A 22,008-nucleotide genomic window follows, 5' to 3' on the forward strand; every position below is an offset into this window, starting at 1 on the left:
CCCTCCCTCGTCTCTGGTGCTTGCTAGACTACTGCAATGGTAGCATTTCAGGGGCCAAGGAAACGGTTTTATCAGAGCACCCTGTAAGCTAAACGTCCCTTTGCCTTGATGTCTCAGGGCTCTTTACATCATGCACCAGAGGCAGACGGGAGGATTCCTCTCCAGCTAAGATTATGGTCTCAGCTGAAGAAGAGTTCTCAGGGCGGTGGTGCACATCTCATAATACAGACATACGTTCAAGCCTTCTAAACTTTAGCAACCTTTCAAAAGTTTGTAGAATGTCATCAAATAGGCAATACTGTTTGGAAATTTGGAACCACGCTAGAGGTTTTATCCATTCTACCCACTTATTTCTGATTTGAGTAGGTATTAGAATGGGATTCAAATGATAAAACCAACTAAGGAAGAATAGCGCATCTAATGACATGCAACAGACTGAGTTAGTCTAATTGTTGTCACTGTGGCTATTCAAATAAATGCAAATCATCCATATGCCAAGTTCAAACTACTTTAAGAAGGAAAAGTGTTGATCCACCATATAAGTGACTTAAAGAGTTTGTTCACTTGTAATTTTGGGGGAAGAAATCTTAAACTACCACAAGTACCTTCTTCCTCATTTCAGAGAAAAGATAATGACAGCCAAGCTGAATGGAATTTCTCAATCAAATGATGCAGAGGAGGAGAGTGAGTTTCAATAAGATTGCATCCCCCCCAACAAATAACTACTTATTTGCATTTATAAAAGCATATACATATAACTGGGATAGGGATAACAATCTGCAAAGGAAAATGGCTGATTTTACTTCCTTACCCCATAAAAAGTTTATTTAGTTATTTGTTACAATATTGTAGGGGTAGGTAAAGGTAAAGGTAGTCCCCTGTGCAAGCACCGAGTCATTACTGACCCACGGGGGGACGTCACATCACAATGTTTTCTTGGAAGATTTTTTATGGGGTGGTTTGCCATTGCATTCCCCAGTCATCTACACTTTACCCCCAGGAAACTGGGTACTCATTTTACCGACCTCGGAAGGATGGAAGGCGGAGTCAACCTTGAGCCGGCTACTTGAACCCGGCTTCCGCCGGGATCGAACTCAGGTCGTGAGCAGAGCTTGGGCTGCAGTACTGCCACTTACCACTCTGTGCCACAGGGATCTTATTGTAGGGGTGCGCCACAAAAAAAAAATCTGTATAATTTGGGTCCGGATATCAGTATAATACCATGAATATCAGTTATTCTTGATACTCAGATTTGGTTTAATTAGAGAATCCGGAATATTTTTGGCCGTTATTCTCGATGGGGAAACTATCTGGGCATTTTTCAAGCAAACTCCACCAAATTTGCACTTCCTGTCCGCTAAAGACTCCCAAGTTTCAGGAAGATTGGACCTAGGGGTCCAGTTCTATGGGTCCCTGAACAAGCTGCCCCCAGCCACTCACCCTTGCTTCCTATGGAAAACACACCCAAGCTTTTTGGGGCAAAGTAACCTTAATCAAAGGCAACCCCTGGACAAAAGCCAGTCCCAGTGCAAGCTGATCGAACAAAGCCCACCAGAACCAAGTGAAACAAGGGAACCAACATCAAACCAGAGAATCCCACCAAAACCAAACTGAAGCAAGGGACAGTGTAACAAGTAAATAAACAGCAAGCATGAAAGCAACTGCTTAAGCAATTTCCCCCACCCTCCCTGCTTCAGAACAACTCTCAATAATATTTAAGGAAACACTAGCAAGCGGCAAAATAAGCAACTCCTGTCTTGAAACTAACGCAACCAGAAAAAAGCTCCCCAACGCACATCCACTGATCGCTCGCTCACTCACTCACTCACTCTTCCTGAAACAAAATAACAAAAACAGCTTGGAGAAGCCGCAGCCAGCTTTAAAATGGCTGAGCGTTGTTTGATTTTATCCAGCATTCATGCATTTGGTATCCCTTCGAGATTCTCTAAATTGATTCCGTATACCCGGATAATGCCGACTGAGGTATATATTTGGTATATCAATACCATATTGCACACACTTCAAATATTGTATGCTAATGCAAGCATTGTTGTTAAGAATGTTTCAATTGTTACATCATAGAAAAACAACATGAAAATCTCTGCATTTCATAGATACATCTAACCTCCTTTTATGAGTTGTTGGAAATCAGCAAGTTATGCTCTGGAACTATGTGCACACAGAATTAAGACATCTGCATAATGTATTCCCCCTCCTTTCTGAGACATGTGACAGCCAATGTCTACATTTTTGACTAACAGAAATGTGTCCTGGGAGAACAATTTTACTTGTAGCCCACGGTGTACAGGATGGATTTCAGAAAGACAATATGACATACATTTTAGCAAAATTAATTTGATTACTTAAATAATGAGAAACATTTTAGATTTGTGTTCTTTTATAAAATATTGCTTTCAAGTATAAAATAAATTTTTTCTCTTCATTTTTTGCTTTTAATTCACAGATGTAGTATAACAATTCCTTTTTACCTTTCTTGACGACTTGCATTTGGAAAGATGTACAAAATCTCCCTTTGAAGACGCTCCTTATCTTTTGTCTCTGGCACTTCTTTTAATTTAATTTCTAAGAAGTATCCTTTACCAAATTTACTCTTGAGGTGTTGAACTGTACCAATACATCTACCGATTTTGTTTGCAAGGGGACGAAGAGACAGACAACCAAAAGTGAATTTAAGGTCGGAAACATTGTGATATTTTAAAAACATACATCTGTACTTCTCTACCCCAAGATGCCACAATTGCTGAGGAAATACCTTAACTTTCCAGACACCAAGATTGCTACTCGATCGCACACGGCATCTGCTTCTTCTGTGTAATGAGTAGTCAGAATAGCTGCTCTCTCTCTCGTTTTAAAGGCTGCTCGTATTGCTTTCCTAGAACAATGCAACAAATATTCAGATATTCAGTCTGTCAACACTTGTTTTTTAGTGATCCTCTGAGCAGCCACACACATGGGGGATTGGGCACGGGGAAAACCACAGTGGTGACTGTGTGAGTAATGACTTGGTACAGATGAATTTAACTAGCTGACAGCCCCTGCATTATTATACTATGAGTCAAGTAAATCGGCTCATAATATGAGAGTCGGCACATTTGTTCTAGTCATGGACGTTAGAAAAACTGATAAGCAAGCTCCCTCAAACAATGTTTTGATATTCAGAGTACAGGGAACTACAGGGCAAGCCAGGGAGCTCCAGAACCTTGGGGGGGGGGGGGAGGAGACATTTTGCAAACCCCCAAGCTCTGGGAAGCTTCTTACCCCCCGGCAACTTATGTAAGACAATGTCTTCTCTGTTAGCTATCCCTACATCCAAGCTTACATTTTGGTCTTTTTTGTTTGTAAGTAGCAGGGAAACGTATTGCCTCCCAAAAATATGAGTGAAAAAGGCATATTAAGAGTTACTCAGATAATTAAATAAGAGCACAGTTTATTTTCCCTCCTGTGGATAGCACAGTTCAACATGCAGGAAAACACTGAAACAAATTCCATTGCTAGTTGAAAAGATTTTGGTTTAGGGTTTTAAGGACATGGAGGTAACTGCCTTGCAGAATTTTACCCAGAAGTTTTGCAAAACTGCATGCTGTCTACTGCATTGCATGTAATTAGGTGACATCTATATGCAATTGTCATGCCTCAGATGGGGTGAGCCCCCTTACGCTGCCACCACTCTGGGATTTAGGGTCCCTTGGGAAGGCCCAGAGTACCCTCCCAACCCTTCTGACCTCCGTAGCTTGGCCGATAAACAGGCGTGAGGACCCAGCAGAGTAACAACAAAAAAACAAACAAGGTGCCTTAGCAACAATAGATGGGTGAAAGCAAAATAAACAAAAAGCCCTAGCGCAACTGAACTCCTTGTCCCTCTGTCTGCCAGGCCTGTCTTCTCACCCTACCTGGATGAGGGCCCCTCTCCCTAGCAGAAACCTCCCCTGGCCTGCTCCCTGGGAGAAAGAACAAAGGCTTTCCCCCTCCCAGACTTATATAGCACCAGCCCCCCCGTGTTCTGATTGGCCAAAAAGGGCGCCAAAACGGCCCAGGGGCTCCTGGGAATTGTAGCAGGCCTACTCCCACTGCTCACAGGCTTCTGAGGCCTTGCTAGGCACAGCCGGATCATGGCAGTAATTAATAAAATAAAATGTTTATAGGAAGATGGCTGAGGCTATGGTATAAACAATCCACAGTGTGAAGATGTACACATTAGGAGCTGTCATGGCAAATGTAGTAAAGAACAGAAGAATGTATCATGCTCTTGTTACGTTAAAAGACAGTGTGAGCTTTGTGTGCGTCTGTGCACTCAGGTGCACGCATGAGAGGGAGCTGTCAATGGGAGAATTAAGTTGGCTGCATTGGTGTCTGCCTCCTGTCTAAAGAAATAATTGATTCTGAACAGTCTGCTTCTTTATAGCCATGAGAGGAGCTGAAAGGAAGCGCTGGGGACAAAAGGAAGAATGACCATTCAGGCTTCTGAGGAAAGGAGGACTGTCGCCCACTGAGAAATTACTGCTTCTGTCAAATTCTGGAATTTTGTAAGCAAACCACCTTTTTTTGAGGTATCATATATGGGCTGAGCATGCGGCTTACTGAAAATCCGGCTCGGATAGCAGAACGCTGCAGCTCATTTATTCTCATGAGCTACACGAAGCATGCATATCACTCCCATTCTGCAGTCACTCCATTGGCTATTCATCAGTTACCAGGCTCAATTCAAGGTCATGACTATCACATGAGGGGTCAAGGCCTTCATGGCCTTGACCCCTCATATCTGCGCGACTGCCTCTCCTCCTATATCCCCCCATGGCAGCTTTGCTCATCTGGTCAGGGCCTTCTGCAGATACCACTCTGCAGTTGAGCAAAATCAACAGCTGCCCACATACATGCTTTCTCTGTGGTAGCCCTTACCTTACAGAATGGCCTGCCAGAGGTGGTCAGGAAAGCCCCCACTCTCCTGGCTTTCTGCAAACTATGCAAAAATGAATTATTCGGATTACAGGACTGTGTCATAAGAAATAGCTCAAACAGATGCCTTGGTAGGGACAGGCACTCAACGCTGCGCTATTGGGTACTGTCTGCTGATATAGGTATGCTCCTACTAGCAAGTTTCCACGCTGCTAAACATACCATTCAAATCAATTAGACTTTGTTTCAGATAGATTTCATCTTTGTGCTTGGCTTTATGTTAAACTCTTTTCTGCTACCATTCCCTATTTTATCTGATTCCTAACTATAGTTCATTACTGTACTTTGCTCAGTGAATATCCTAGCTGTTGATTATATTGTATTTTCACTCTCACTGCTGGAATCTGCCATGGATCTCAGTGAAAAAGGTGGATTATGAATGAATGAATGAATGAATGCTAGCGGGGGTCCCCATAACTCAGCTATGACTTGAGGGAACTCTAAACCAAACAAACAATAATTGAGAACTGGAAAAGCTGTATTAATGTGATATTCCATCTAGTTGTTTCCTTGGTATTTGGAGGTACTTACCACATGTGCTGTTTTGCTTTAGGGTCCATGCCTGTAGAGGGCTCATCTAACAGAGTAACGTAAGGATTACCAAGCATACTTAAGGCAAAACACAACTGAAAAGAGAGAGGGGGGTGGGAGAGGCAAGGTGAATTTGAGGCTTTAAGAAAATTATCCTTGTTGGCTGTGGAATGCCCTTGAAAGGGAGGACTGTCTGGCTCCATTGCTGGTTGGCCGTTTTCACACTGCTTACCAGCCATGGAACATCATGCCGAGTTCCCGGAACGGCAGCGTCTTCCTGGCGCGATTTCGCACGAGAACTTCCATTCTTGCATGAAATCACGCCAGGAAGCCGCTGCCATTCCGGGAACTCGGCGCGATGTTCCGTGGCCGGTAAGCAGTGTGAAAATGGCCGTTGCCTCTGACAAGCAGGGGAAAAAACCCTGGCTGTTTCAGCGTGCTTTGGGGGTTCTACTGATGCAGGTATTTCCCCTGCTTGTTTATGACTTTAGTATAGTGCTTTTAACATGGGGGCCAGCGGCTTTTAAACTGAAAATTATGATATAAACAAGGGGGGACCCATGAGGACTTGCATGAGAGCATCTCTTTCCCTTCCCCCACGATTTCCTCTTTCTCTTCCCTGGAGACCCGAGAGCCAGTTTGGTGTAGTGGTTAAGAGCACAGGACTCTAATCTGGAGAGCCGGGTTTGATTCCCCACTCCTCTACAAAGCCAGCTGCGTGACCTTGGGCGAGTCACAGTTCTCTGGAGCTCTCTCAGCCCCACCCACCTCACAGGGTGATTGTTGTGGGGTAATAATAACACTTTGTAAACTGCTCTGAGTGCGCATTAAGTTGTCCTGAAGGGCGGTATATAAACTGAATGTTGTTGTTGTTGTTGTTGAAGTCTCTCCCCTTTCCCTGCTTCCTTTTCTCCTTCTCGCCAACCAGATCACCTATCTTTATCTGCTCCGTCTTCAGCTTTCCCTCCTTCCCTCCCCTGGCAGCCTCTCCCCAGGAAAACAATGGCTCAGCTGTGTGATGCCTGCCGCCAGGTCGGGCCCCGTTGCACCGCAGGGGACCAGCAAGGAGTTGCAGAGGGCGCCTCACGTACCCCTGTATCCTGTCCCCACATTATGACCTCTTCCTCTCCTCCTGGCGACTCCCACATCCTCCTCGCTTTCCCGTTTCCTTTTCTTTCCCCCACCCACCCACCATCCCGCCTTTTATCTGCCTCTCATCTTCAGCTCTATTTCTTATTTGTTCACCTCGCTTATACCCCACCTTGCGCCACATTTTACGTCATTCTCCTCGCCTCCATTTTATCCTCACAACAACACTGAGAGGTAGGTTGGGCCGAGGGCGTGTGACTGGCCCAAGGCCGTCCAATGAGCACCCTGGCAAAATTCAGATCCAAGCCTGGGTTTCCCAGGTCTTCGCTTCAAACTCTAACCACTACACAATACTGGCTTTCATTCGCTGGCTGCTGCTGAACAGCAGTACAAAGTCAGAAAGCGGAAACCGCAAGTGTAAGCTAGAAAACAGTCAATGTACCCAATAGTACAAACATCAAAATTCTAACGTACAATCAATCAATATCACAGCCGCATCACAAAATGTATGAACCATTAGTCAAAAGCAGTGTTACAGGTAATTCATAGCAGGTAAGCCGCTCCTTATGGTCTTTTAAATGCAACAGGTGTAGTCCTCCACTCGTACAATGGGTGTGGAAAGTGGAAGGAACAGGTAAGTCCATGCAAGTAAATATATAAAGTTCCACAGTGCGTAATGCTCCAGTTTCTTCCTTCCAACAGGTATGCTGTCCCAGATGTAATATGGACGTGTAAACCAGCTGTTGCCAGTCTCCCAGGTCTTCGTTTGAAACTCTAACCACTACACAATACTGGCTTTCATTCAGTGGCTGCTGTTGAACAGCAGTAAGCAGCCAGGCCTGTATACGTTACGGAAGTTGTATGGTGCAAGCTACCCATGGTTGTTACTAGGCCTTCTCTCATGCATCTCCCTCCAAGCCCAAAACAGTCCTGTAAAGGGCTCGGCCTCCTCCCGCTGCCTTTTACTCACAGAAGCCAAAGCTTCAATTGGCAATATTGGCGTAGTTGCTTAGCAACAGCCACAGAAGGCATTTGTTTCTTAAAGCTTGTGGCGATGCTTCTATTAGCTTGCGGGGCTTTAACCCAACCCCCGCTGATATTTTCTTGTTCTGGATTTCAGATTTTTCTGCAAATCCGGGGTGTTTCTCAGGTTTGTAGAAAAATCTCTCTTGTCTGCTCATGGATCCAGTCTCTAGATTTAAATATCCATAGATTTGGCCACATCGAGTTAGATATGTTGATATTTTAAATAAATAAATAACGCGACGAATAGTAAATCCAGCCTTTTGGCAATGAAATACCTTCCGTCTGATTCCAGCTGCCAGTTTCTTTGTTTTTTTCTGTAGATGCTCCTTGAAATCAAGTGCACTGGAAATGCTGCAGAACACCAAATGCAGAACATTGTTGTATCATGTAGCTTTCTAAAGCGCTGCCGCTATTGCATTATTAACTGTATGATTCTATACATATTTTTCCAGGAATAAGCCCGACTGAATACAGTGGGGCTTATTCCTGATTAACACTGCATGGGATTGTGTCGTACATGTATGAGCGTTCATAGAAACCAGCTTAAGAGAACCATAAATTGATAGCATATGCTCATTATTTCTTTTCCAACTTAATGAAAAGATCCCTGGGATTTACCTTTGCAGGATATAAAAGGAATACACTGTGAACAGTATCCATTTTGGAGGAGATGATTAGCTGGGTTTTTTTGGTGAATGTTCCACCTGTTCTTCATCTTTTTAAGACTAATCCTAGTTGCTACAGTAATTTCACTATACACTTAACGGTTACAACACTGGAAAGACAAATGCTCACCTCCCATAATTCAGTGGATGGAGGCCCTTACAATGTCATTGATATTCGAGCATATGGCATATAAACGACAACTGCAGATAGACTTATTTTTAGATATTTCTCACTATACTTGTCATACGTTCATTTTCATTGTGTGTGAGGCTTATTTTTATTTTTTTTCTTTTCAAATAAAATAAATGTTACATTATACAACTAAGGATATCTATTTCAAGGATGTCCCACAGCTGATAATCTTTTGACACGTGTTACTCGTGGAACAGGAAGAGGGCTGAGTTCCACTCATGGCCAACTTTGCCAAAATTATTTGTATTGTGAGGACAAAAAATCTAGCCATCTACCACTCTTGTGAGCATTCTGTCTGCTGTGAAAGGTGCACTTGTATAAAAGCTTGCACGTGCAAGTGAGTTAAGAATCAGATTATGATATGGCCATCCTCTTTAAAGAAAGCTCATGTATTTCTTGCTTGAGTACACCAACCTAAGCAGAAAATATAAAGTGACAATAACTCCTTACAGTGCAATACTAAGCAGAGTTTCACTTTCCTGAATCCACTGAGGTGAGTAGGCTTAGAAGGGTGGGATTCTGCTTAAGACGGCACAATTAGTCTCATAGAAATCAGTGTATGTTATGCGTCAAGTATTTTGTAATAGGGATTTGAGCCAAGGAAAGTAAACAATTGGGCTGTCTTTTGGCCTCTGAAATGAGACAGGTAAATCAGATTGATTAGCCATCTATGCATCTTCCAGTCTCGTTGGCGTATGTCTCAAGGAAGCATTTACAGTCAAAATTCCCTCAAAGAGAAAACGTAAATACAACAGGAAAACAGAGAAATAGCCACTATGTCCATGTAATTATTAGGTGGTAGAAAACATGATGAAAACACAGTGAAAGGAGGATTTGGTTGCTAATGTATAATTTGGACTTGTGAATGAGACCAACAAGACTAAATAGTCACAGGAAACAATCACTGCTTAAGGTGTATGTGTAAAGTGCCGTCAAGTCACAACTGACTTATGGGGACCCCAGCAAAGGGCTTCCGAGGCAAGTGAGAAGCAGAGGTGGTTTGCCCTTGTCTCCCCCTGCAGAATCTTCCTTGGTGGCCTCCCATCCAAGTACTGACCCTGCTTAGCTTCCGAGATCTGATGAGATTGGCTATACCATGGGGCCTTTCCTCCCTTGCTCAAGGTAGAATAGTGCATAAACACTGCCGGTGCCAGGGTTTCTGGCGCCTGCGGCAACCCTCCCGTGTGCCCACACGCGCCACGGACTGCACAATGATGTCATCGCACAACGCAAGCCAGGGGCATTCGCCAGCGGATGGCGGGTGGCGGGCAGAGGCTGCTCCGCGCTCCGCCCCGGCAGCAGCTCATGGCTGCTGCGCCCGGCTGGGGGCGTGTGGCGGCGGCATGGGGCTGGCTGGCTGCAGCAGCTGCGGGCCAGCCACACCAGCTCTGCGGCGCGGCGTGCACCTCCGCCCCCGACACCCCCTCTGGCGCCTCTCCAGTGCCCTCACGCCTGAGGCCACCGCCTACCTGGCCTCTATGGGCGCACCAGCCCTGTGCATAAACACAGTGAACTATGAGTTACCTGATAGCCCTCTTGCTCCCCGCCAAAATTCACCCATCATGCTGTTCTTCCTGACTTCCCCAGGAGCAGCATTTTGGGGGGATTTTGGACTACAGTAGAAGGGAGTTTGTGAGAAAATCCCATTCACCACATAGCAATCTTTTGTGTCAGCAGAAATCCAATCCACAGGGTGGTATTTTTGTAACACAAGAAAGTATATTGGAAGAGTTGAAAGAAGCTGTTGTGAAGCTATGGTTGAATAACACTGTCTCTGGCAAAGAAGACCTTGCAAACTAGGTCAAAACTTCCATTTGGGGGCAAGGTGACTGAGCAGGTGGTAACAGCACAATTTCAAGGATTCCGGTATGATTCATCTGCCTTTGACCCTTTTTCAATCTGGCATCAGGCTTAGTTTTAGAACTGACACAGTAGTTTTATGGAACTGATCTCTGTTTGCAAATGACTAGAGACAATGCCTCTTTGTTAATTTTGTGACATCATTCAGTGGCATTTGAAAATGGAGTGTTTGTGTGTGGCAGGGGGAGTTTATAGGGACATTTTTAGTCTCCTTTGGGAGAAAACAAGAGTTTCTATCAGAAAGGCTGAGTTATTAGTTTGGGATCTGGAACATGGGCTTCGTCAGGGCTCTGTCTTCTAAATTTTTGGGGGGGGGGCATCAAGGTCACTCTATAGATATGCCTGAAATTTTCACATAATTTACCCCTTCCTCACATACAAGCATTGTCATTATTTGATCTTTTTAAAAAAATCCCACATTATTGTTCATGTCCAAAGACCACATCATAATAAACCAAGAGGAAGCCTACAGAGGAAAAAAAAAACCTTATTCACATTCAAGAAAACAAAGTGAGATATTTACCATTTTATGACTTGTTTCATATCACTTTCCCGCATTCCTTTGATTGCGCCGTATATTTCGAAATGCTCTTGCAATGTAATATCTGGCCAAAGCGGGTTTGTCTGGGGACAGTAGCCGACAAATCTCGTGGCATTATCCTCGGCATTCTCACCTAAAGAATAATCTCCCATCAGCATCTGTGGACACATCAGTCTTTACTCAGTGTTTTTTAAATAATGCTGGCAAGGAACAAAATTCTTCACAGTGAATTTATGAAGAGTTAGATTTTTAAAAATCACAAGAAATATTAGCTTAGGAAGAAGTTTTCAACTTTCTTTTCCTATATGCCCCGCCCCCTTTTCTTTTATCATAACCTTTCCTGCATATTCCTTTCCACAATATCCATATATTTTTGTAAACGTCATTATGTGTACTTTTGTTCAATTCATATTTCTGAATCTGCCTGAAACTTTATGAATGAGAACCCCCCTAAACCTCATATGCACTGACTTTTCTAGCAGTAGGTTTGTCATTGTTTGTCATCGTTCAACAAATAAACAACTGTCGGTGGTCCCTGGCCCAAGGGAGGCTCGCCTGGCCTCGACCAGAGCCAGGGCCTTTTCGGTCCTGGCACCGACCTGGTGGAACTCTCTGTCTGAGGAAACCAGGGCCTGGCGGGATTTATTACCTTTCTGCAGGGCCTGTAAGACGGAGATGTTCCACCAGGCATTTGGTGGAGGCTAGGTTGGGCCCCTACTGGCCACACTAAAGATCTACATATGAACCAGGGCTTGAAAAGCAGTATTTTATCATCGCCATCTGAAGAGAAACTGTATTGTATAAAGTTGTTTTAATGTTATTTGTATACTGTTTTATCTGTTTTTAACTGTATTTATGTAAATTGAAATGCTGTACTCTGCCCTGAGCCTGCCTGGTGGGGAGGGCGGACTAAAAATCTAATATGATAAATAAATACATTTGTGCATCTTATTTTGTTATGTACACGAAGCTTGAATCAATATATAGCCTTAGAATGAAGTTTCTTTGTGAGTAAATGAGAATGGGCGAAAAGAATTCCTGTAATGGTTAACGCTTAAAACTAGAGAAGAGGGGAGGTCACATGCAAATACCTGGCCTGAAGTTGGCTGAACTTCCCCCACCAACATATTAATCAGTGTACTTTTCCCAGCTCCACTAGGACCCAACAATCCTAGAATTTCCCCTAAAAAAAGAAAAATTCGAAAGTTACAATTTATTTGATGAACAGATCCTGTATATAGTTTTTTAAAAAGCGTATTCCGTAGTAACTAATCTAACTCCAACCTTTTTTGACGCAAAGAGAGACATGATTAGTTGCCACTTTCTTTATTTTCCTTCCAAGAAGAAAATCTTTCTTTTCGTCATATTCTTTATGCAAACTGCTGACCAAAATGGCTGGTTTCTAAAAAAAAACAGAAGGTCATATTGAAGCTTAATACTGAATTTGTTTGACTATATATTGCACAAATGTTCGTACAAAGAGGCAAAATACCTCCCCATTTGTGAATGACAGGGCATGCAGACACCACTTCTTTTCCTCACATTATCCCTCCATGAGAATCACCCTATTCACCAAGTTTGCATCCATTTCTGTGGTTATGAGAGCTACGGCTGCTGTGATCAGGGCTGCAGTGCTTCTCTGTGTATACACCTTGATAGATCTTACATGATCCCTTATAGAGGAAACATTGTATGGATTCAAAAAAGAGAGGCTTGATCAAAATTTGTGAATCAGATGAAGGATACGCATACTAAAATTGCAATGATAACATGGTTATTTTAGTACAGTTTACTTTCCCTAACTCCAGTAGAAAGATCAATCATCAGTTCTTTCCAGGTCTCTCTGTGACAGCATCAGCGTAAGCGGCCAAGGAAATCATATGCTTATTTACAATAAAAGCTGGTGACAATGAGTTCACAGGGACACAAAGATAAAATTCACCTCCTCGCAGCTCTGGCAGGTTGTCATCTCTTTAACTCTCAACCTCTCTGCCTGAACATCTTCATCCTCATCCTCATCATGGGGCACCTCTGGGAATTTCCATGGTTTGGCCTTTGCAGGTGTTCTGAAGACAGGAATACATATTTAATCTCTTCTCACTGGCCCTCTAAACAGATACAACCAATGCCACTTTGTCTTTGATGGCAGGGCCGAATTGACAGGGGGGGCAGGGGGTAGTCTGCCCCCAGCGCTACCAAAGAAGGGGTGCCGGGTGCAGCTGCCAGCCACCAGGAGCGCATGGGTGGCAGTGTGGGGGACTGGGAGGCAGCCCGCGCCATTCGCCTGCCCCGCAGGACAGGGGACGGCCGGCTTGCTGCGCACACCCTGTCCTGCGGGGCAGGCGAAAGGCAGTGTGGGGGGCTAGGAGGCCGTCCACACCATTCACCTGCCCTGCAGGACAGGGGGTGGGTGGCTTGCTGTGCGCCCCCTGTCCTGCGGGACAGGTGAATGGCATCGCAGGGGGCTGGGAAGTCGCCTGCGCTGCCTCCGCCAACTCTGCGGCACGCTGGGGCAGCTGGCGAGCCGCACGGGTGGCACGCTCCTCCCTGCGTGATGACACGCACGAGGAGCCGGACTTCGGTTGCCCTGGGCAATAAAGAACCAACTTAAAGAGAAGTAAAGAAAATTACTTCATTTATAAGAACAGATGAAGCAAAGGCAGCAGCAAAATAAAACATCAAATAAAAGACAGTAGCAAAATAAAAATATTAAGGCAATCTAAAAGTACAACAGATTAGAGAAATATCAAAAGCTGGCAAATATATCACAGCACAACAGATCTACAATGGGCCTGGTGAATAAATTATTTTTAGTAGGCACCAAAAGATACACATTTGGAGTCAGCTAGAGGACTGTGGGGAAGGTCTTCCATAATTGAGGTGCCACCACAGAAAAAAACATGACCCTTGTTGCTACCCTCTCTTACATCCGGCGAATGTGATCCATGGCTTCCCTAAAAATATTGTCTTGCTAACTGATCACTTCGATTGCTTGTGCAATCATCTCTCGCACCCACTCACCTGCCAGAGCAAAACAAGCAATGAAATGACATTCCGCCACTGACAAAAAGACAAGGGCCCTTATAACACTACTTACAGTCATGCGCAACGACGCGGAACATCGCGCTACGAACACGGAAAATCGCGTTTTCTCGTGCGAGATTTACATGACATCACGTGAGATTTGCGCGATGTCGTGCAAATTTCGCGTGAGAAAATGCGATTTTCCGCATTCGTAGCACGATGTTCCGCATCGTTGTGCGTGCTTGTAAATAGTGTGAAAAGGGCCCATAGCTGTAAGCACTTCAAAAGAGTCTGCTGCAGTACTGCATATTTCATTCCAATTCACTGCTGGACAGCCCTGCTTTGGTTAAATAAGTCCAGGACAGACTACTGACAAAGAAAGGACACCACTGACCGGAAAAACGGATCCTCTCTTATCGACTTGCCTCCACACTTCACCTCAAGATACCGTAGAAGGAAGAGCCATATTACACACTGCAAATAAGGCTACAGTGAAAAGAAAGATTAATTATAACCCTTTTTGCTCCTTTGTCATTCCAGCAAAAGGATGCTTAAAGTAGGCAGTGGCACCACATTTACAATTGACACCATTATGCTAGCAGTGGAGATATCATACTATGGCACTGCCGGGCACACACGAGAGGGCAAAGATTTACGGTAAAAACAAAGTGTTTGTAATAATGCAAGTGAATTAAATGTTAATCTAGTCGGGGACTGCTACAAAGCTCTAGTTCCTTAGCTGGCTCTTTACCAGACTTGCCGATTTTGTGTGGATCTTCCTTGATTCTGTAAATCTGCTTGAGTTCCTGTAGCTTAAAAAGTGTTTTGTATAGTGGCAGCTGAAGTAGCCTCCTGTGCTTGGCAAGTAGAGAACTTTCCAGTTCTGCCTCTCTTGTTATAATATATATTACAACCCTATGCTATTAAAAGGCAACTCCGTGTCATCTTTGCCAAAACATTTTTTACTTAAAATATTTGTTTCTCACCTTTCCAAAGTTCAAGGACATGAAATACTTTAAACCCAGCAACAAATTGTGAGCCCAGGAGCAAAGGGGAGGGCAGAAGGCAAGGGAGGACAAACACAATCAACACAATGCTGGAGTGAAACATGGCCACAGCTACATTGATCACAGCCACTGGAGCATGGGAGCAGCATAGGGCACGGATCCAGGCACCGGGAAACCTGCCTGCCGCCTGATGGCACCCATTTCAGCCTGCCTGCTGGGAGAAACTGCAGGATGGGCGGTACTGGGATTCCACATGGGCACAGAACTCTGCACAGGTCCCTTTCCATCTGGGGATGAAGCTTGATATATCCCCAGATGGCGCCACTCCAGGATCCCCTAAGGGTATGCCCCATCTTGCGGGGGGGGGGGAGGTGAGCAGGTACTGTCTCCGCCACAAATGGGTCTTGCCCACTGCCCAACTGCCACCATAAAGTTGTGACGAAAACGTAGTACCAAAGAGTTCAAGACCTCAAAGATCCTCACCGTATGCCACAACAGATGAGGGAGGGAGGGTGAGAAAGTCAAAGAAAACCGGCCCCAAGCTCTACGGCGTGTCTGGTCTCAATGGGGCTGGGTGGTCCAGAGAAGGAACTTCACCCCTTTGGTCCACCAAGGAAGCCCTGCCCCTAACTCTTCAGGGCAGCCCAAGATTGGGCATCCCAGTGGCAGCTTTTAGAGTGTACCCCAGAACTCCAACACGCCCCTATGTTGAGGGAACGCTCAGGAAAAGGAGACTGCCAGAGCTGCTCACAATGCACCGGGGCAGCACAAAGAGGAAGGAGGTGCTGATCTCCTCTGTCATGTCCCGGACTGCAAACTGTCCCTTCAGTAAGTCCAGGAGCTTCGCTTAAAACAACTAAATGTTTTAAAAGTTTAGTTGAATGCAGGATCCAACCCCTTGTCTCCAGCACCAGCACAGCAATAGCCACTGTTGGCACACCATGACTGCACTTTTTACCACTGTAGCATGTAATACTGCTCAAGGCTATTTAACAGTATTTGTGTGCCACAGTGGGAGAAGGATCACTCATGGTATGCCAGCAAAGGCTATTGCTGTGCTGGCGCTGGCGGCAAGAGATTGGATCCAGCATGCAACTGAAATCGTAAAATGTTTGACCCAAGAATAATTCTTGTACAAATTAGTAATAATAATAAGATAAAGAACAACATCATTACTTGTTTTTTTTAAAAAAATCTCCAGCTAGTGAATCTCTGGAACTCTTAAGGAAAAAAAAATGGGGCTTACCGCTGCGACTGAGACCAACAGTCGTTCTGAATTTCTTTCCATCTTGTGATCAAGTTTCTGGGTTATCTAACAAGATGATAACATTTGCTTATTTCAATAAATAAATCTATTTTTCACATGACATTCTAAATAAAATAACAGTATGATTTTAAAAATTCACATTATGATTAAAAATATTCTTCTTTGATGAACTGACATCTGAATTATAGCAGTATTCCAACCAGTATTGTTAACCATGCTGTTCACTTTGATTACTGATGCTGTATCTAAAACAACTTTCAATAGCAAGCAACTGGATCTAAAGATGATGGACTGAAATATCTGCTCCCCTCCCCCTTCATTTATTTTCTAATCCCGCAACTTCTCGCCTGATGGGGAGCCCCCGTGAGCTTGCAAAATTGTTTTGTGTAATTTTGGGTGCTTCTAGTAATAGGTTCTGCACAACTTTTGTTTTGGCAAGGACCAACTCAGCTTTCAGCGACTTTCTGGAACTTTCACAAAAACAGTCAGCAGCCAATATCCCATCAGAATCGATGGCGCTTTTGAGTACAGTGGATTGCACATGCCTGCCTTTACAAACGGCAAAGTCGCCTTAGGCGACGGGGAATAAACAAACAATCTCCAGGAGTGTATTCCTCCTCCAGCCCGGAAAACACTCTGAAGTTACAGTTGAAATAAAATCGTATTTTTGTTCCTTGAAAGCTTACCTTTATAAAGGAAATCAGAGACCCAATAAGAGGATAGATGGGAACAAAGATAGAAAAACAAGTGTGAAGAACAGCGGCAGCGGTGTAACACCACATAAAGGAAGCGACTTCAATTACAAAAGAGCAAACCAAGGCCGCCTGAAAGAAAAAAGGAATTTGAAATTAAAATAAAGAAGTCAACAAACATATTATTACATTTAGGTAAATTGGGAAGATCAAGTCAATACACCACATTAACTTACCACTGAAAAAATGAATGACCAAAATTCTTTAATGTTCTGTATGGTCTTAAAGGTAAATGACACAACGTAAGTGAACAAAATTACTGAAGGTACATAGCCAATAAAACAAAAGACCTGAAAGGGAAACAAAAGACATTTCTTAGAATTACTTTTAGAGGAAAAAACCTTCAATTTTTTAGATTACAGCAGTGATACTCAGCGGCTCAGGAGCAACGCGTAGCTCTTCTGAACATTGTTCCGCAATGTGGCACGCTTCCATGTTTCAAAAAAGTGAGAAAGGCCATTGCCCAGTAGGGTTGGCAGGTGGTTCACACCGTGAACTTGCTGCCGCCAAAAGGACTGGAGGATGGGTAAGCGATAAGCCTCCCTGAGGTATGGGCCGCATGTTGGGCATGGAAAGGATCTTCCTCTGAACACACACACACACACCCCGCTTGCACACGCAATTGAGCAGCCTCTGCACTCTCATTCCAGCAGCTGAGCACGTGCTGGGATGAAGCACGTTGGATGCATGGAAGAAAGTAAAGCCACCCTCTACAGCAGCCGCCTGGAAAAAGAGCAAACGGGACACAATGGGGAGGTGGTAGTTTTATTTCCCTTTCTGTACAGCCTGCTTGCTTTGCTCTAGGCGCCTTGGCAATCTCACTCACCTTCAAGCTGGAGAGAGAGCAAGCAGGCTAATAACCTGCTTCTTCCCACAGGATTATTTTGTTCAGGTAAAACATCTGCAAAGATGTTTGCCTGTGCCTGTCTCTTACTCAAGGAGGGATCAAAAGCACAGCCTGTTTCTAACAAGGCAGCTCCGCCCAGCCCTCCCTTGCCAATTGAGAGGAAACAGAACGAGAAAATGTGGTCATTAAAAGCAAGGCTTGTTTTATTGTGTCATGCTGAAATTAAGCCCGCCAACCCGCCAACGGTCGAGACAAATTCATTTCACCCAACCAGCATGAAGAAAAAGTGCAACAAGGAAACAGAAGGAATATGGTCGCCAGTCCCTCTTACCCTGAAAGCAGGGGACATGCGGTCGCTACACTGTTGGGGGGCCTCAATGCAGTCCCCTCACACACACTCTGGAGGCCCCTGATGATGTCACTGTTTGACAATCAGAAGCTACGGGGTCTTAGCGGGGCCAAAATTGGCCCCAAACATAGTATTTTCATGATGTTTGGGGCTGATTTGACCCCACTGTAGCTTCTGGTTTTCAATCAGAGGTTTGCCATCGGGGCCTCCGGAGCACATGCATACCACTTCACCACGTAGTATGCTGGCTTCCAGCTTGCCTCCCCCCTCCTTTCCCCCCACTGGCTAGGTGAGCAGGGCTGGGAGTGAAAGGTGAGGACGGGGAATCCCGCGCTCCCACCTGGGGGTTGGAGTCCCTAAGAAGGAACAAAGTGCGGGTCAGACACTGCAGCAGTACTGAACAGCACTGGCATATGACACTAATCAATGATGAAAGGAAGGGTAAACAGTTTATAAGTAGTAATGGTGAACTCTGGTAAGCTCATCTCAGACCTTCTTCTGGCCTTGAGACAAGGTCAATTTGGGAAACGGAGTGCTTCTCAAGTGAAGGAAAATTGGCAAGCTTTAGATAGTAAGGGCAATCTCCAAGGATCAATAACACCATCTGCCTCTAACAAAGGGCTTGTGATTTACTTAACATGGCCCACAGGATCTGTGTGAAGCTATATTCTGTGGGAAAGAGATTTCCAACAGCGGTTACGCTACTGGCTGCTTAAAAGCTTTCATATATACAGCAAATGGTTTTAACCTATACGAAGGCAAATGTGCTTTTTTCTCCACTGTGAATATGAAGAATAATATAATACATTCTCACAGCAATAGCACCTATACACCAGGAATGTATGAAAAATGAATGCAAAGAAACATTTTTGAGGGCTGGCCCTCAATTACGGAACCCTCTTTTCTTACAAATTTACAAAAAAGACTGAAATTTTTTTGGAACTATTGTAAGATAATTTCCTTTGATCTGGATACCTCTTGCTGAGATAGAATAGGTTAATGGGGCTAAGTGGAGCAATTAACATGAATTATAGTATTTAGCCTAAAGTATTTTTATTTCACGTTAGCATTTAGGAAGAAATTTTTAAACAAAAAGGGGAAAAAAACAGAACATTTATGTGAAACAAAAGAAACCTTACCACAGCAAGAAACTTCTCGGGGAAAAAATAAACTTCATGGTGAAATATAAACAAGCTTCCTATCATCAGAAAGAGAATAATGTAAAATAAAGGAATATCAACTAGTGCTTGTCCGCACCAGTAAGCCGACGGATAAAGTCCTGAAATCTTCAGCTGAGTGTAGGCTTTGATCTGCAAGAATACCAAAAAAAGGTTAACATTTAGAATTATTGTTTTCTTGTTTTTTATTGATTTTAACTGTTGTTCACCGCCCAGAGCCCCTGAGGATGGGCGGTTTATAAATCGGAATAATAAATAAAAATAAATAAATAAAATATGGAGAAAATGTGCAGCTAGTGCAGAGAGAGGCTTGCTCGGTTGGAGGAAGTGTCTTTATTTAGCAGAAAGAAGTCATCGGATCCAACGGACTGTGTCCGAGATGCCAACAAAGTACAACCTCGTTTGGCTGGCAATACAAGCTTCAGCAGTACAGAATGCCTGTCCTAAAAGTGAGACGAGCTTCCCATTGGGGTCTGGTGGTAAACCTGAGAATTCCCACTGCCCATCCCTCCTCTAATTTATCCAACCTGCAGAGCAGAAAGGAATCGTGGCAAGGAGAAGCATCTAAGAAGGAACAAATCTTGCTGTCTTCCTTCGTTTTTCTTCTTCTTTCCTTCCCACTCTCCTAAGTAGCTTACAGAGAGCATCCATAGCGCCTGGTACATTCTGAGAATAGTGTTTCTACAGTCCCTAGAATATACTAGGCACCGTGGGCATTATCCATCCCAGGCACTTGGGTGGGAAGACGGATGAATGTGTCAGGCTATGGATGACAGAACACAGCAGATAGATCTCTGGACCATGACATCAAGACACAAGTTCTTGGTCAAAATGGCTTTTATTCAGAAATCAAATCCTTTCCATATACAGGTCCATAGGTCTACTTAGAAGCAAGACAGACGTCTAAGCAGCATGAGCAGAAGTTGACAGGAATGACAATTTTTTTTTAATAAAATTTTATTGGTGAGTGGAAAAAAGAAAAGAATTTTCAAATTTAACACATATAATCCCATTTCCCCCCCTCTATCCCCCCCTTTTCCTCCCCACTCCCTATTGACTTCCAACAGCTTTCCAACCCTTAACCCTTCTTATTGCTTAAATCTATTTCATTTACATTTCCCTACCCTCTATAAATCATAATATCTCTTACTCTAAGCACATTCTGATTCTTTTACATAGACTCTATCAAGCATACTATCCATATGATATATATCGTGTCAATAAAGCATAACCATATAGTATAGTATATAGCAGGGATCACAGTGTCTCTTACTTTAAACATGTTCTATTTCTTTTAAACATATACTCCATCAAATATACTATCAATATAGTATATATTATAAAACATATATTGTATGCTATGCCACCAATGTGGCACAGCACACAACATAGTAGAACACAGCAACCTGATATTGTATTAAATCTGATCCACTAACCCATCGTTTTATATTGTATATAACATACCTATGATATATAGTAGTAATAATATACATACATAGTAATAATATATCTATTTAACCATTCTCATTATCCCATATATTCTATGTAAAGTTCCCCTAGATATTGTGCTAGCTTAGATTGTAATTACATTCTCCCTAAATGGTAAGATCCCTTCTCTCTCCCCTTTCCAACATTATTCTTTAAAAATTCTCAAACTGCCACAGTTCTCCTTTTACGTCCCATTTTTTTCCAAAAATTGTTTCAATTTCCCCCAATCAACAATATATTGCCCTAGATCAAGGTCTTTAAGTTTCCTTGTCATTTTGTCCATTTCCGCCATGTACAGCAATTTATAAATCCCGTCTTCTGCAGTTGGTATTTCTTGTGTCTTCCATTTCTGCGCATACAAAAGTCTTGCCGCTGCAGTCATGTAAAATAACAATGTTCTATGCTGCATTGGAACAGTCTCCATTCCCAAGTTCAAGTCAAGTCAAGTCAAGTTAGCCTTTATTGGCATATAGCAGCAATTCAAGTTATCCACTATTCCCAAGTTCAGTAGCAACAGTTCTGGGTTCTTATTTATTTGTATTTGTAAAATCTCATTAATTACTTTGATTATTTTCCCCCAGTACTGCTTAGCTACTTCACATGTCCACCACATATGATATAGTGATCCTTCATGTTTTTTTGCATTTCCAGCATTTGTCTGACATATTAGTATTTCCTAGTGCAATTTTCTTTGGTGTTAAATACCATCTGTAAATCATTTTGTACACATTCTCTTTAATGTTCGTACAAGTTGAAATCTTCACTGTATTTTTCCATAGGTACTCCCATGCCTCCATTGTTATTTCTTTATGAAAATTTATTGCCCACTTCACCATCTGGACTTTTACTGTTTCGTCCGCCGTAAACCATTTTAGAAGTAATTTATAGATCTTAGATATTTCCTTCTTGCAGTATCACTTCCTCTAGTTCCGAATTTTCCAGTCTTATACCTCCTCTCAGGCAGTCCGCATTATGAAGATCTCTGATCTGTCTGTACTGGAACCATCCATAACAAGGAGACAATTCTTCTTCTGTCTTTGTGACAAAACAGTTTCAAGATCCATTGGAGATTGATGGCAAGACGATTATTATAATGAAGGAACTGCCCAGATCAGTGTTACTGGACCGGAAAAAATATAAAGTGCTAATTCAGATTTTGAAGGACATGAAAATCAGGTACAGATGGGAGTTACCGGAAGGAGTGTCCTTTGAGTTTG

General features: G+C 43.3%; 1 protein-coding gene across 4 annotated transcripts in view; it reads right to left on the reverse strand.

Annotated features, from left to right (window-relative positions):
* Positions 1–22,008, reverse strand: part of ABCA5 (ATP binding cassette subfamily A member 5) — a 98,205-nt gene that overhangs the window by 3,625 nt on the left and 72,572 nt on the right. For 3 of the 4 annotated variants that reach the window (XM_054976907.1, XM_054976908.1, XM_054976906.1), the window contains 13 exons: positions 19,265–19,435; positions 17,106–17,219; positions 16,864–17,001; positions 16,157–16,222; positions 14,298–14,389; positions 12,822–12,945; positions 12,164–12,281; positions 11,971–12,062; positions 10,862–11,037; positions 7,896–7,971; positions 5,506–5,600; positions 2,774–2,893; positions 2,490–2,639 (listed from right to left, as the gene is read on the reverse strand). In XM_054976907.1, the coding sequence (XP_054832882.1) occupies positions 2,490–2,639; positions 2,774–2,893; positions 5,506–5,600; positions 7,896–7,971; positions 10,862–11,037; positions 11,971–12,062; positions 12,164–12,281; positions 12,822–12,945; positions 14,298–14,389; positions 16,157–16,222; positions 16,864–17,001; positions 17,106–17,219; positions 19,265–19,435 (1,532 nt within the window). Of the gene's footprint in view, positions 1–2,489; positions 2,640–2,773; positions 2,894–5,505; positions 5,601–7,895; positions 7,972–10,861; positions 11,038–11,970; positions 12,063–12,163; positions 12,282–12,821; positions 12,946–14,297; positions 14,390–16,156; positions 16,223–16,863; positions 17,002–17,105; positions 17,220–19,264; positions 19,436–22,008 lie in introns of those variants that run through there. The other variant, XR_008596856.1, reaches the window with a different exon arrangement.

This window comes from Eublepharis macularius, chromosome 4, assembly GCF_028583425.1.
Source record: "Eublepharis macularius isolate TG4126 chromosome 4, MPM_Emac_v1.0, whole genome shotgun sequence".
Lineage (NCBI taxonomy): Eukaryota > Metazoa > Chordata > Lepidosauria > Squamata > Eublepharidae > Eublepharis > Eublepharis macularius.